This window comes from Puma concolor, chromosome C1, assembly GCF_028749965.1.
Source record: "Puma concolor isolate L17-30 chromosome C1, mPumCon1.1.hap2, whole genome shotgun sequence".
NCBI lineage: Eukaryota > Metazoa > Chordata > Mammalia > Carnivora > Felidae > Puma > Puma concolor.
Genome location: NC_141674.1, coordinates 101,444,532 through 101,458,546, shown reverse-complemented (window position 1 = coordinate 101,458,546; position 14,015 = coordinate 101,444,532). Strand labels below are relative to the sequence as shown.

Here is a 14,015-nt window from a genome sequence, read left to right as displayed (position 1 = left end):
AGTGCAACGAATGACACGTGCATGGAACATACTGCAGACTGCTTGATGTGCACACGCTGTCCCATTTCTCCCTCCTCCTCTATCTGACTGACCTATGCCAACTTTTCCTCTGGAAACCTCAATTTCCAAGTTCATTTACATGGACAGAATCTGCAAGAGGGCTTTGGAAACTGGACAAATAAGCACTAGAAAATACGAGAATGCCATCCAGTCCAACCAAAAGGATGGCTTGGAAGTTACGCTAAAATGGTCCTTTTGAAATACTCAACACCACGGAAGACAAAAGAAAGTTTTAACGGCAAAGTATTCCCCAATACGTCCAGCCTCAAATCATGCTTCTTGAGGGGCGCCTGGGTGGCTCAGTCAGTTAAGAGTCCAACTCTGATTGTGGCTCAGGTCATGATCTCACAGTCCATGAGATCGAGCCCTGTGTCAGGCTCCGGGCTGACAGTAAGGAGCCTGCTTGGGATTCTCTCTTCTCTCTCTCCACCCTTCCCCCACTTACACTCCTCTCTTTCTCTCAAAATAAACAAACATTAAAAAAAAAAAAATCATGCCTCCTCACTTCCTACTTTGCCTCTCTTGTCCCTGAAAGGAACCTCTGAGTAACCAGGGGGAAGCTGTTAGACACTCTACTCACAGAGATGTTGCCATAGGCCATCAGGATGGGGTTGATGGGAAGAGGAACCTATGAAGAAATTATTAAATCACGTCATTAAAAAACAACACTTGGATAGTGCCTGTCACAGGCGGGGCGACAATCGTACTCTAGTTTTGAAAAGGGAAACCCTACAAATTGAAAGAATATAAAACAATGGCCAGGCCTTTTAGTTTTAATAGTGCTGAGAATGAGTTGGGACAATATTTTATCTGGAAATCTGGAATGGTTACAGTGCCTCTGCAACCAAAGCAGGAGCAGGAGTTTCTACCCCATATAATGATCACCTCAGTCTGGAATTTCCTCTCTTTTGCTTTCCATTAAAACCAAGCTTCCCTCCTCCTAGGCCCTCAACTCCTTCTTTCTAATATTTGAAATAGGAAAGACTCTATTACAGTCCAGCTGTAATAGGGATCTATTTGCAGATCTGAGTCAAGAAAGTCCTAAAATGATGGCTTTCATCTCAGGAATTCCATTTAGACACGTTTCTCAGAGTGTAACTTCATGGACTATCTCACCTCTTTCCCTGCAGCTTTACAAATGGCTTTGTGTTCCTTCATTTTTGCAGTTTCCTCTCGGTATAGCTCGACAGCCTCCATGATCCTCTCAGCCTACACAGATGGGGACAAAGGACAGACATCATTGCCACATGCCCCATCATCCCAGAACACTGCAACCAGAAGACCTGACTAGAGAACTACCAGATAACTTGAATCCGTGTAATAAACACGTGTCAGTAGAGTGCCAGACAGCCACTTGTAGACGTCTTTGGTTTTTCTTTTCTTTCTAATTTATGGGGAGGACACTAAGCGTCTTGGATTCCGGTGAGACCGTATGTACGTGCACTCAGGGAGCAGGGCAGCTCCCGGCACCTGAGAGGTGCCGCTTCCAGAACACTGGGGAGAATGAGCTCTCCTTTCTACAAACCATCACCGACTTGGCACTACTTCTGTCCTCGGTTGCAAGGAAGGAAAACAGGGGTTATGATCTCCACCTACATATTTCATCAACTTTTCGCCACAAAAGGGCTATCTGGTTGACAAAAACTTTTCACTGAAAAGTTGGTATCCTCTTTAAAAATGAGATACTACATTCTGTATCAACTTACCGCTTTGACCGTTTCAATAGTTTTCTTTCCAGTAAAGTAATTGTCACCTTGAGTCTCTCCTGGAACCTGCCAGAAAAAAAGAGATCCTTGACAATATTGCTGAGAGGCATTACAGAACCAATTAGAGGCACCTGGGTGGCTCAGTAAGTTAAGCATCTGACTCTTGAATTCGCCTCAGGTTGTGATCTCGTGATTTGTGAGATCAATCTGCACATCGGGCTCTAGGCTGACAGCGTGGAGCCTGCCTGGGATTCTCTCTCTCCCTCTCTCTCTCTGCCCCTCCCCTGCTTGCACACGTGTACATGCTCTCACTCAAAATAAATAGACATTAAAAAAAAAAAAACAAAACAATAAATTAATCTTATATCCAGAAAAGAACAGACATCACTATGTTATAATAATGGTAACATGGTGTTACCAACTACTGTTAATAGGGTACTTACTAAGTGCCAGACATTGGCAAGTATTTTATATTCATTATTATGAGAATATCCTATTCTACAAAAGTTTAAAGAAAATGCCCAAGGGAGCCTGGGTGGCTCAGTCAGTTTAGTGTCCAACTCTCGATTTTGGTTCCAGGTCATGGTCCCAGGGTTGTGAGGGTTGAGCCCCCACTGGGTTCCACACTGAGTGTGGAGCCTGCTTGGGATTCTCTCTCTCTCTCTTTCTCTCTCCCTCTACTCCTCCCCCACTAGCATGTGCTCACACATTCTCTCTCTCAAATTAAAGGCAAAAAAAAACCCCAAATTCTGAAAACTTTTGATTTTTATATTTGTTCTATGATTCCATGAGGCCTCCTTAAAAAATGAAACAAAACAATAGCGAGAATGACAATCATGCATTACCAAATTTGGTCAGTCATTTGTCCCTCAAAATAAGGATATACAGTTGAATCAAACAGGACTGCACAGACAGCGTCCTGCATGAGCTGGTGATGACTTCAGCATCTGATCCTAATTCTAATTCCATTAGAAATTCTTGAAACTAAAGTAAATTCAAATAAGATAATTACAGGGCTCAATCTCAGAGTCCCAAAAGATTTACTTACTACTGGCTGGTCTTCTTTGGCCACGCTCTCCTCATATTCTGCTTCCCTTTGCTGTCAAGAGAGAGATAGAAGTTAATCTGGAAGAAAAAACATGGTCTCTACATGAAGTGAAATGAGACTGAAAAGCTGCTTCTTTCAAAATGCAGTCCCCAATAGCATCTCTGTCTCTGTGTGGCTGCTGAATCGGTGACAGTAGTGCTGGAAACATCTCCTGGAGGTCCCTGGATTCGCACTGGCTGAGGGGTGGCCACACTAGACAGAACGCCGCGGCTGGGACAGCAGGTCAGATACCCACCAGCACCTCCGTAACCAAGCCTAAGTCCTTACCATCTCCCTTTCTTCCTCAAGAATAAGAGGCTCCCTTGTTCTCTCCCAAAGTCTCAGAGATTTGTCATGGGACGATGACACAACATAGTCTCCACTGGGGCTTACAGCCAAGCACCAGATTTCCTGGTGGTGCCCCTGGAGAGAAAAACAAAAACAAAAACCCTGAGAGGAAATACCTTATTCATTGACCGATACCTGCTCTACATCAGTGGGAAGCCCACACTTGATCTTAAAAGTAGTTCTGAAAGGGGCGCCTGGGTGGCTCAGTCGGTTGAGTGTCCGACTTTGGCTCAGGTCATGATCTCACAGTCTGTGGGTTCGAGCCCCACATCAGGCTCTGTGCTGACAGCTCAGAGCCTGGAGCCTGCTTGGGATTCTGTGTCTTCCTGTCTCTCTGCCCCTCCCCAACTCATCCTCTGTCTCTCTCACTCTGAAAAATAAACAAACACAAAAAAAATTAAAAAAAGAAAAAAAGTAGTTCTGAAGTACTGAGTACTGAGTAGTAAAGTTCTGAAGTACTGAGAACTGAGGAAACTAAGCAGCAAGAGTCACCTCCAGAGTCTGTATGTGTTCAAATTTGTCCGCATCCCACTGCTTAATCTTATGGTCCTTCCCAGCGGTGAAGAAGAGGTGGGACTTGGGTACGAACTGGAGGTACATCACGCTGAAAAGTGAGAGAAGGGAGCAAATGTCATCAAATTCCACATTAGTGAAGAGTCTCATGCACATAGTTTTGAAGAGCTAGTTCTAGAATGCCTGATTATTTATATTTTAGAATTTTACATTTATGACTGTCTGAAAACACCAAAATAATAGACACAGAGGCACAAGGGAAATGATACAGGTGACGCAAAGGGACGTCTTTGAAAAGACAGCACCTACCTGTCATCGTGTGCAAAGAGAGACTTGTGGCAGTCCCCGAAGTCCAAACCCCAGATTTTCACGTTCCTGTCAGCAGAGCCAGTGGCTATTAGTGTCCCATCCTACAAGGAAGAGAAGTAAACCGTTACTTTGCTTGACTATCAGAAACCCTACAATTAGACTACCCAGAACATTTAACCCACTTTTTCTGGAAACAGTAAAATCAATACCAAACAATTAATTTCATCTATCAAGAGCACCTATTTCTTTGCTTTTATCTAAGGTTGCCTTTAAAAGCTTGTTGAGTGAGAGCAAGAACTCTGCGGCTCCAGTGGGTTTGTACTGCTATAGGGTGGTGGTGTGCCCTGATGTCAGTTACCTATTTACGTTGTTAAACACATAGGAAGAAGAATGTCTAATCTCTGTCCTAGGATTTGGGGGAAGAGGGAGGAAGAAGGAAAGAAGAACCTACTGGAAAGTTTGCAACCCAGCCTTTTATCTCATGTTCCTGATCTCTATTTCTCCTATCTTTCCTATCTCAACTTCTCATTCAAATGGTTGTCAACATAAGAACACCGGAAAACGGGGCGCCTGGGTGGCTCAGTTGGTTAAACGTCCGACTTCAGCTCAGGTCGTGGTCTCATTGTCTGTGGGTTCGAGCCCCACATAGGGCTCTGTGCTAAGCTGCTCGGAGCCTGGAGCCTGCTTTGGATTCTGTGTCTCCCTCTCTCTCTGCCTCTCCCCCACTCACACTCTGTCTCTGTCTCTCTCTCTCAAAAATAAACAAACATTAAAAAAATTTAAAAAAAGAACACCGGAAATACTGTGTGACACCTACCTACTGTTAACGCATGGAATTCAAACAGCTACAGCACGGGGCTGATCCCTTTCACACAGACTAGATCGTGTCTTTAAACACATTATTGCCACTCTTAGCCATAACTAGACATTGCAAAAATATGATTTTGGTCAAGAGACTAAAAGTATACAGATAGTGCAAAATATGGTAAGTGTCCAAATACGAAGCCAAGTTCCATCCTCCTCACCAGCATTATCCTTCAGAACAAAGGGGGAGCCTTTTTAAAAATCGTATTTTAGGGCAGTCTACCAATTATAGTATTTTAGACAGCAAAATACTATCTGGAAAATCCACAGTGGGGTTAGTTTTAAGGATTAATTAAGACATTTGTGAACGTATTCTGAAAGTACTAAAGTAATATACATATTTAAGGTACAATTATAACATATGTCATTTTATGGCTTTTTTGGGTGAAAGATTAACAACAGGATGAAAAAATGCTCTGAAGTGAAGATAGCAAGCCAAGAACTAAGAAAGTGCTTTAGAAAAGACAACTTGTTTCTGAGACACTGTTTACATTTTACTTACGTAAGAGATGTCCATGCATATAACAGGCAGTTTGTGTCCATACAGTGAGAGAAAAAACTAAGTATTAAAAAGAAAAGAACAAATAATTCACATCTATCTATAAAATATAGGCACTGTTTGTTACAAGTGGATCAAAAATATAACTTTAAAATATAATGAACACTGTTCTGGATTGCTTTGTATTTCCCGAGAAGACAAACCACTGAAGGCAGCTCAGCCTGGGTCCAGCATGCGGACCCTGCATGCACCTGCCACAGCCCAGCATGCCCCTGACACCCACTGCCTCAGGCACAATAGGGCACAGGGACGTTCACAGCACCTCTCAGCTGAAAAGACTTTGGGCCCTCGCTTCACAACAATGTTCCCAGGTCAGATCCAGTCCTGCCGACTCGGGGCCCAGGGCCCAGGGCCCAGTAATCTTCTAGTTTTAAAAGCAACCCAAACGATCCCGACATATAGCCAAGTGTGGAAGCACTGCCTGGGAGACCCAACAATGCTCTTAAGCTACTGGCTGCAACAGGATTTTCTGAACTTACGAAATAGAACTTGCCTCAAGCAAAATTTATGAACCCAAGGGTTCTTTAAAACTCTGGCTTTCCTAGTGCACCTAAAATGTTTTGATTCCCGTATAAATTTTTAGAAACCTACCACTGCTGGGCACAGTTAGGGCCACTTTACAGTCTCAACCCAACCAAGGTCAGTCAGAAAGACAGAAACTATTTGCAGGCATAATCACTGTACCTTTAAAGTGTCAACATAGAAAATTTTCACAGTACAGTCCAGCAAAGAGACAGCCAACAGCTTCTGATTGGGAGAGTAACTGACACAAAGAACATCTTCATCTAGTTGCAAGGTTCGGGTTTGTTTCACAGAAAGTCTAGCAGGACAGAAAGCATCAAGGGAAAAATTAATGAATGAGGGCTCTAAAAAGGCAGACAAAAATTCCAAAAAGTCCCTGGAGCACAAGAGAAATACACATGTCGGGTGCCTGGGTGGCTCAGTCGATTAAGCGTCCGACTCCCGCTCAGGTCATGATCATGCAGTCTGTGAGTTCGAGCCCTGCGTCGGGCTCTGTGCTGACAGCTGGGAGCCTGGAGCCTGCTTCAGATTCTGTGTCTCCCTCTCTCTCTGCCCCTCCCCCACACATGCTCTGTCTCTCTTGCAAAAATAAATAAACATTAAAAAAAAAAAACGTCAAAAACCCATTCAGTAGTTCCCCGTTTTCACTCTAAAACAAGGACACAAATTAAAAAATGTCTACTCACCTCTTCTGGGTACTATTCTCATCTTTTACCAACTCAAAATCCCAGAACTTGACAGATTTATCTGCACCACCTGTCACAAAGCCACGCTGAAAATCAAATGACATTGCAATTAAAAAATATTTTGTTACGGAAACTTTGATAAGACGACATCAAAATAGCATAAAAGACCATTTGTATTTAATGGCATGGGAGAAGAATGAAGAAAAACGTGGTTTCCCTAACCCCTCTCCTTGCTCTTGTGGGGCGGCAGCCACAGATCTTATTTGAAAATTCCTAGCAGGAGCTAATGTAGACACAGTAGCTAGGGGAAAGTTCTAGCTATACTTTCGTTCAGCATCAGGAGGACTCTGAACACTGTAGGGTCTTTTGCTCCACCTAAGAAAGCACCAGTCAAAAGAAGTTGCTGCTAATAAAATGGTTTGACAAATATACACAGACTAGATCATCTAAATAAGTTCATTCAAAGTATTTCTCAGAAGGGTATAAATTTATTCTTGCAATGTCTCTGCGTAAAATACATTTGAAATTGTTTTCTAATATCAAGAAAATCAGTCCCATCGCATTGTAGTGTTAAACTCTATAGAACACGGGTCAGAAAGCTAGATTGCAAGTGTTTATTCTGCCATTTGAGATTTGTAACATAGGAAACAACCTTACAAGGACTCTTGCGATGCTGAAATGACCAAGACTATCTAGCTTCTAAAACCATTATGAAAGAATAAAGGATAAGATGGATATAAAAATACTTTAAGAGGGGCAACTGGGTGGCTCAGTCAGTTAAGCGTCCAACTTCGGCTCAGGTCATGATCTCAGGGTTCGTGAGTTCAAGCCCTGCATCAGGCTTTGTGCTGACAGCTCAGAGCCTGGAACCTGCTTCCGATTCTGTGTCTCCCTCTCTCTCTCTCTCTCTGCCCCTCCCCCACTCATTCTCACGCTCTCTCTCAAAAATAAATAAATGTTAAAAAAAATAAAAATATTTCGAGAGATAGAATCCTAGATGTTACTACTATTTAAACTTTAAATGCTGTTTTATTCTGACCACAGACGACGTAACCTGCTCTAACTTCCAGATTCCATTTTTTCCAAAAACAGCTACTTTCAGTAGATGGTTTGCCACTATCGAGAAGGTTCAAGTGAATGGGCCACAAGCTCTTATTAAAGTATTGTCAAAAAACATCTCAAAATGCTGACCAACAGTACCATTACTAGAATAAGCATACAGTTCTCCAAGGTGACCCCTCACAAGGGAAGCACCCTGTTACTGACTTGAAAGGGCTGATATGTTTGCTACAAACGCTAGACTTCTAGCCTCGTGGATGTAGGGACTGAAAGGAGAAACAGAAAGTCTACTGCATCCTCTGCACTTCGTTGCCCAAGGAAATAGTTCCTTTTAGGAAGCAGCACAAAGCACTGGTAAAAATCATAAGGCCAAGTAATCTGATGTCATGCAGCTGAACGAGAATTTACTTGCTACGACAGCTATCCGTATTATCAGGCACATGATATGCCACCACGTAGAAAATCTCATGATTAGACAAAAAGTTGGCTTTCTTTAAAGATATCCTGAAGAATCTCTGGCAGGCAGCAGGAAACGCTGATGCAAGCAACGGGAAAGGCAGCTAGTGTACGAAGTCCGGATCCAAATGTCTGGCTTAGTTACCTGATCTGGAGAGAGAGACAAGGACCACAGAGCTCCATCGTGTGCATCTACTGTCTCCAGCAGATTTCCTGAGGCCAGGTCATAAAGCTGCAGCTTACCCGTCTGTGGAAGACACAAAATGAGCACAGCTCCAATGAGCACATCCATACCCTCTAAGATTCATGCCTACACAATTTAGATGTGGCCAACTGCTTGTGAATGGAGCGCACGTTCCGCGTGGTGAGTGAGGCCACTGATGCGTGGAGCAGTCTCTGGCAGGGTTGCTCTGCTGCCCAACAACAGAGCCTGCGGCCTCACAGTACTGGGCTCATCACTTTCACTGGTCCCTCCACTTCAGAAGGGCAACAGCATGGCCAGAGGCAAACCAGGAAAAACACAGCAGCAAATGCTCCTAAAAACCTTTCGAGTTAAAGCAATTTTAAATGGTATCTGGCTTAACCAACATTTCTCCATCTAGTTTTGGTTTCCTCCTCTCCAGTACACCGACAGTGAAAAACAGAAATCTACCTACAATGCTAGGGAGGGCAATGGACTTAAAAATAAACTGCAGGGGCGCCTGGGTGGCGCAGTCGGTTAAGCGCCCGACTTCAGCCAGGTCACGATCTCGCGGTCCGTGAGTTCGAGCCCCGCGTCGGGCTCTGGGCTGATGGCTCAGAGCCTGGAGCCTGTTTCCGATTCTGTGTCTCCCTCTCTCTCTGCCCCTCCCCCGTTCATGCTCTGTCTCTCTCTGTCCCAAAAAAATAAATAAACGTTAAAAAAAAAATTTAAAAAAAAAAAAAAAAAAACTGCAAAGGCTTAGAAAACAATGAGACACACTTCCTGTTTAGAAATTGGGATATGCCACGGTCACAATACCAAGCGAGGAACACACACAGCAGCAAAGCCCGCTCTATGATGGGCTTCTGCAGGGAAAGGGGGGTGCGGAGAGCATAAGGTGGAAGGACTGGGGTCCCAGGGCTGACTACTGCTGAATTCACCTCCAAGAGCCCATTTTCTCATCTGCAAAATGGGGCTTATAGCAGCAACCTCTCTAAGCTGCTGTGGGCGTTAAATAAGATCACGTACGTTAAATGATCAGAGACTGGGCTGGGATGTGGGGGCTGCACTTTAGTCATACAGGTAGGTGGACTTGGAAGGTACTCACAACATGCTTTCCTAACAAAAACAATACAGGGGCGTTTGTTGAAAGAATGAATGAAAGATGAGAGAAACTTTTAATTGGAATTTAATGTCCATTCCAACACTGACCCTGAAATCTCTCTAGCTTATTTTACACTTTTAGCTGGGCAAAAAATACCCATTGTGATACACAGGATTTCTAATAAAGTGATCACGTGCACACAGCACTGGTTTAGGGGGTAACGATGACAAATAACTTGCAAAGCACGTTTTAAAGTATTCCATGACCTTATTCTCCCTGTGCCTCTACTACCAGCTCTTAGTCAATAGTTATTTGCTGTGAGTCAGTTTCTGCGCTAAGTGCTTTACCTACTGTGACGTAGGTTATTCACCCCATTTTACGTGAGAAAACCAAGACTTACAGGAGTAAGTAATGTCCAAAGTTCTCACAGCTAGCAAGTGGAAAATCTAGCACTCAGACGTAGGCCCATCTAGTGCAAAAGCCACTGTCAAAAAAACAAGTGTCACCATCCTATTATACAGATAAGGAAACGCACTAAGAGAAGTTTGGTGACCTTGGGGGAGAATCTGAACCCAAATCTGTGTCTGCTCATTCCTGCATGTCTATCTTCCAATCTGATTAGCAACTGGGAATGAGGACTAGTCAGTCTGTCTCCATTGAATGCTTCCATCTGCCAAGCATGACACTAAGTACTTTGTATATTTTATCATTAGTCTTCTTAAAACTACGTGGGTGCTCATAAAAAGATGCGTGAAAGGCCGATCACCAAAACACGGACAGTGATCTCAAGGTCATGATTGTAATTTTATTACTCATAACATAAGGTTTGATTTTTTTTATAAAATAAAGAACCTACAACTAAAAAGAAAACCCCTCAAAAAAAAAAAGGGGAACCAACTACCAACCTTCACATATCATCCAGCTCTAATACATTTCTAATACATTCCTGTTCTGTGCAAAAACAGGAGCCAGAATTCTCAAACAACTTTAAGAATATTGAGAAGAGCCTCCAGAGTGCGAGAAGTCTGTTTACCTTTGTTCCTACGACCACCTGCCTGTCACCAGGTACGAAGAACGAGCAAAGCGCGTATTCACAGGTCATGGTGCGAATGCACTGTAGCGTGGCCCTGTGGGAAAGAAGGAATAAAGAACTCACACATTAAGAAACCTGCCTCCTCATCTTAGAGGTCAATGCGTACGTTCAATACACACCTAGCCACGGACTTTGGCTCAAACCTAATTATAGTCAAGAGAGAAAAAAGTTACATGGCACCGAACTTTATTTTTTGTGTAGGAGCCTCCTAATCCTAAAGAACAGAGATTATGTAACAGCAGGGCATAAAAAAGCATGTGCTGGGCTCAACGGAGCCCGATGTGCCACCATAAAGACGTGAGCCCAGAGGATTATAGGCTGAATTAGCATATTAATATCTCTGCAAGTAAAGTTCATTTTATTGGACCATAAGCATTCATCCATTCAACAGATAAACATCAAATGCCCACTTCAATCAACAACTTACTGAATGCCACATGCTATTCTAGGTGCTGGCAATATAACAGTGTGTTGAACAGAAAAGAGGTCCTGAACCTCATAAACCCGAACATTCTTTAGGAACAAGGCAGCCACATGCTGGCCTATCCAGTGCTGGCAGGTGTCCCAGAGAAACCATGCTGGTCAGAAGGGAGGAGGAGGGCGTCCTGGTCGAGGGCAGGACTGTCATTTGGTGAGAAGACAGGGAGAAAGCCTGTATATAATGGGGAAGATGGTTCCAGGCACAAAGACCAAGAGCACAACCGCCACCACAGGGGCACGTTCTTGCTGTGTTTAGGGGATGACAACAGGCCAGCAAGCTCTAGGGCAGCAGAACGGGAGTGGAGTCAGAGGGGAGGTTTGTGAGCACTCTGGTGGCTGTGTGGAGAGACCGCAGAGGGTCAGGCACACGGCAGGGAGACCCGTCAGGAAGCTATCGCGACAACCCGGGGGAGGAAGGACAGCGGATGGGGCTGGTGGTGGCCACACAGGTGATAACATGTGGTCAGATGCTGGCCATGTCCTGACAGTAGAGCTGACAGGACCTGCTAGTGAACGGGGCCAGGGATGGGGGAATGGCCCTGAGCAGGTGGGTAGGCTGTCAGAGAAACAGGATCATAAGCATGGTTTGGGACATAAAACCTTGACGTGCCCAATTAGACATCCATCTTACTTAAATGTAAGGGTCTGCTGTTCAGGGAGAGGCTAAAGCTAGAGAAACATTTATGCATGGTGAGTACAGAGAAAGCAGTGTGAAGTGACCGTAGACCGAGAAAAGGTCCAAAGACTCTGCCCTGGAAGTAGTCAGACACTTGGAGATCAGAAAGGTAAGAAGGACCCGGCACAGACAGAGGGAACGGCCAGCAGAGGAAGAGGAAGTAATGAGAGTCCAAGGAAGTTATCAATTCAAGGAGAGTGTCACATGAAGCTCTTGGGTCACGGGATTCAGAAACATGAAGATCAGTGATGAGGTGACAAGAGCTGCTGTGGCGAGACAGTGGGGAAAGGCCTAATGGAGAATGGAGACAGAATGGAGAAAAGAAACCAGAGGATGGGCTGGCTCTGGAGAGACTGAGCAGGAAACGGGGCATTACTTTTGAGACGGGAGATATTAGAGCGCATCTGTAGGCTGAGGGGAACGATCCGGTAGAGCAGGCAAGTTACAGGTGGAGGAGGAGGACCAGCGCTCGCAGGGAGCAGAGGAAGAACCTCAGGTACACGTCGTGGGGAATTCTGGTTAGGAGCGCCACCATGGTAACAGGAGGGAAGACGAATTATGTGGGTGTAGATGCAGCCTAGTTGGCAGATATGCTGGGAGCACGTGAACGGTTTCTAGGATTCCGTTTTTTTAGTGAACTAGGAAGCAAGCTCACTAGCTTATAGGTGCTAGGGGTGTCTGGGGTTTGAGGAGACAGAAGGTATAGAATAGTCATCTAGGAAAGTCAGGAATGAGAAATTGCAGTCAAAATACTGGGCAGCACTAACAGCCTATTAGAACTGAAGGAACAGGCAGCACGTTTGTGCATTTTCCTCGAGCCAAGTACAGCGACAAGCTTCACACATGGAATAAGCTTGCATTTCTTGGGCACCAAATTTAAAAAGGCAACTTTTCCCACTCTAAACTCCACACGCCTACAGTTAAGATACGTTCTGAGGGAACTGTAGGTAGGGCCTGAAGAGACTAACAACCAACCACCAAGAGTACTCAAGTCTGGGGGGCCTGGATGGCTCAGTCAGTTGAGCGTCCGACTCTTGATCTTGGCTCAGGTCACGATCTCATGGTTCGTAAGATCAAGCCCCATGTCAGGCTCTGTGCTGCTCTGTCTCTCTCTCTCTCAAAATACATAATTAAACTTAAAACCAAAAAAGCGTACTTAAACCTAATTCACGGGGAAAATCACACGACTGGATAAAGCTATGGAGAGCACCAGTTCACAAACCTGTTCCATATCTTCACGGACTCCGCCGCCGCTGAAAGGATAGCAATGTTGTCTGAGCTGAAAGACAGAGTCCGCACATCGCTGCGATGACCCCCGATGGTGATTCTGCTCGTCCTCACAGCCTGAGGAGCAGGTGCAGATGGGCTCAGCGAATAGGACTCCACCAAGTTGTTCTGCAGCAGGAAGACCACCTTCAACTCTCCTTGAGGCGAGTGAATCAAGTCAAAGGATCTGCATGAGAAAATAATTCATAAATGTTCTAGCTACCATCTTCGCTCACAAGGTGAACGTTTTCTAGTAGAACGGCTTCACCGTGTCCTCAACCTAAGACATTTGAGCAACTGTAAAGAATTTTACAACAAGTGCTCTGAGAATTGGACAGTCATTGAGCATAGGCTGTTAAGTCAAAGAAACCTGGGCTCAGATAATGAATCCGACATATAACTTGCTTTTGTGTGTATAATTTTTTAAGTGACCTTAAATCCTTTTGGAACATAGGGTACATGTTTTTCTTTCTAAATAGCAGGAAAGAAGACTAAATAAATAGAAAAGGTTATTCTAATAAAACAAATATGAGATGATGAATAATTGGCCCATGGTGAGGGCAGGTATCCCATGATCACTGTCTCCAAATATATAATTCCTCTAGGCTGCTTACAAATAGCATGAAAAAGCTAATACAACTTTGTAGCACAATATTTCTACAATGCTACTTTCAAGTACAGATACTTTATTTTTACTCACTTGATTTTGGCAGAAGTTTTGATATTAGTCACCCGTTGGATTTCATCTTGCAGAGTCATTTCAACATTGACTTCAAGGTCTTCCTCCTCCCCTTTGGAAGAATTTAATCTAGAGAGGGGGGAAAAAGACTATCATGCTACTACTTTTCTAGAAGAATCTTTGCAATTACTTGAGTCAAGTTCTGTGTGATCCTGGGAGTCACTTAACCACAGGATTACCGTGAGAATTAGACAACACAGTGTATGCAGAAGTGCTTTGTAAACTACAGTGTCATAAATACAAAGTTTTATTCCATTTAACAGGTACCCTCAATAAATGGATTCTGAAGGCAATGGCCCATAAAAT

General features: G+C 44.0%; 2 protein-coding genes across 4 annotated transcripts in view; one reads left to right on the top strand and one right to left on the bottom strand.

The window, feature by feature from the left end:
- SPAG17 (sperm associated antigen 17) overlaps positions 1-1,413 on the top strand; it is a 236,047-nt gene extending 234,634 nt beyond the window's left edge. The window contains exon 51 of the mRNA XM_086717947.1: positions 1,227-1,413. The gene's annotated coding sequence lies outside the window, so the exon portion shown is untranslated. The remainder of the gene's footprint in view (positions 1-1,226) is intronic.
- The window catches only part of WDR3 (WD repeat domain 3), a 31,232-nt gene that overhangs the window by 4,714 nt on the left and 12,503 nt on the right, over positions 1-14,015 (bottom strand). For all 3 annotated transcript variants that reach the window (XM_086717944.1, XM_086717946.1, XM_025932194.2), the window contains exons 10-23: positions 13,671-13,778; positions 12,927-13,157; positions 10,489-10,582; positions 8,315-8,416; positions 6,655-6,740; positions 6,131-6,266; positions 5,390-5,446; positions 4,024-4,124; positions 3,694-3,805; positions 3,142-3,276; positions 2,815-2,865; positions 1,767-1,832; positions 1,177-1,269; positions 641-688 (exon numbers count right to left, since the gene is read on the bottom strand). In XM_086717944.1, the coding sequence (XP_086574070.1) occupies positions 641-688; positions 1,177-1,269; positions 1,767-1,832; positions 2,815-2,865; positions 3,142-3,276; positions 3,694-3,805; positions 4,024-4,124; positions 5,390-5,446; positions 6,131-6,266; positions 6,655-6,740; positions 8,315-8,416; positions 10,489-10,582; positions 12,927-13,157; positions 13,671-13,778 (1,420 nt within the window). The remainder of the gene's footprint in view (positions 1-640; positions 689-1,176; positions 1,270-1,766; positions 1,833-2,814; positions 2,866-3,141; positions 3,277-3,693; positions 3,806-4,023; positions 4,125-5,389; positions 5,447-6,130; positions 6,267-6,654; positions 6,741-8,314; positions 8,417-10,488; positions 10,583-12,926; positions 13,158-13,670; positions 13,779-14,015) is intronic.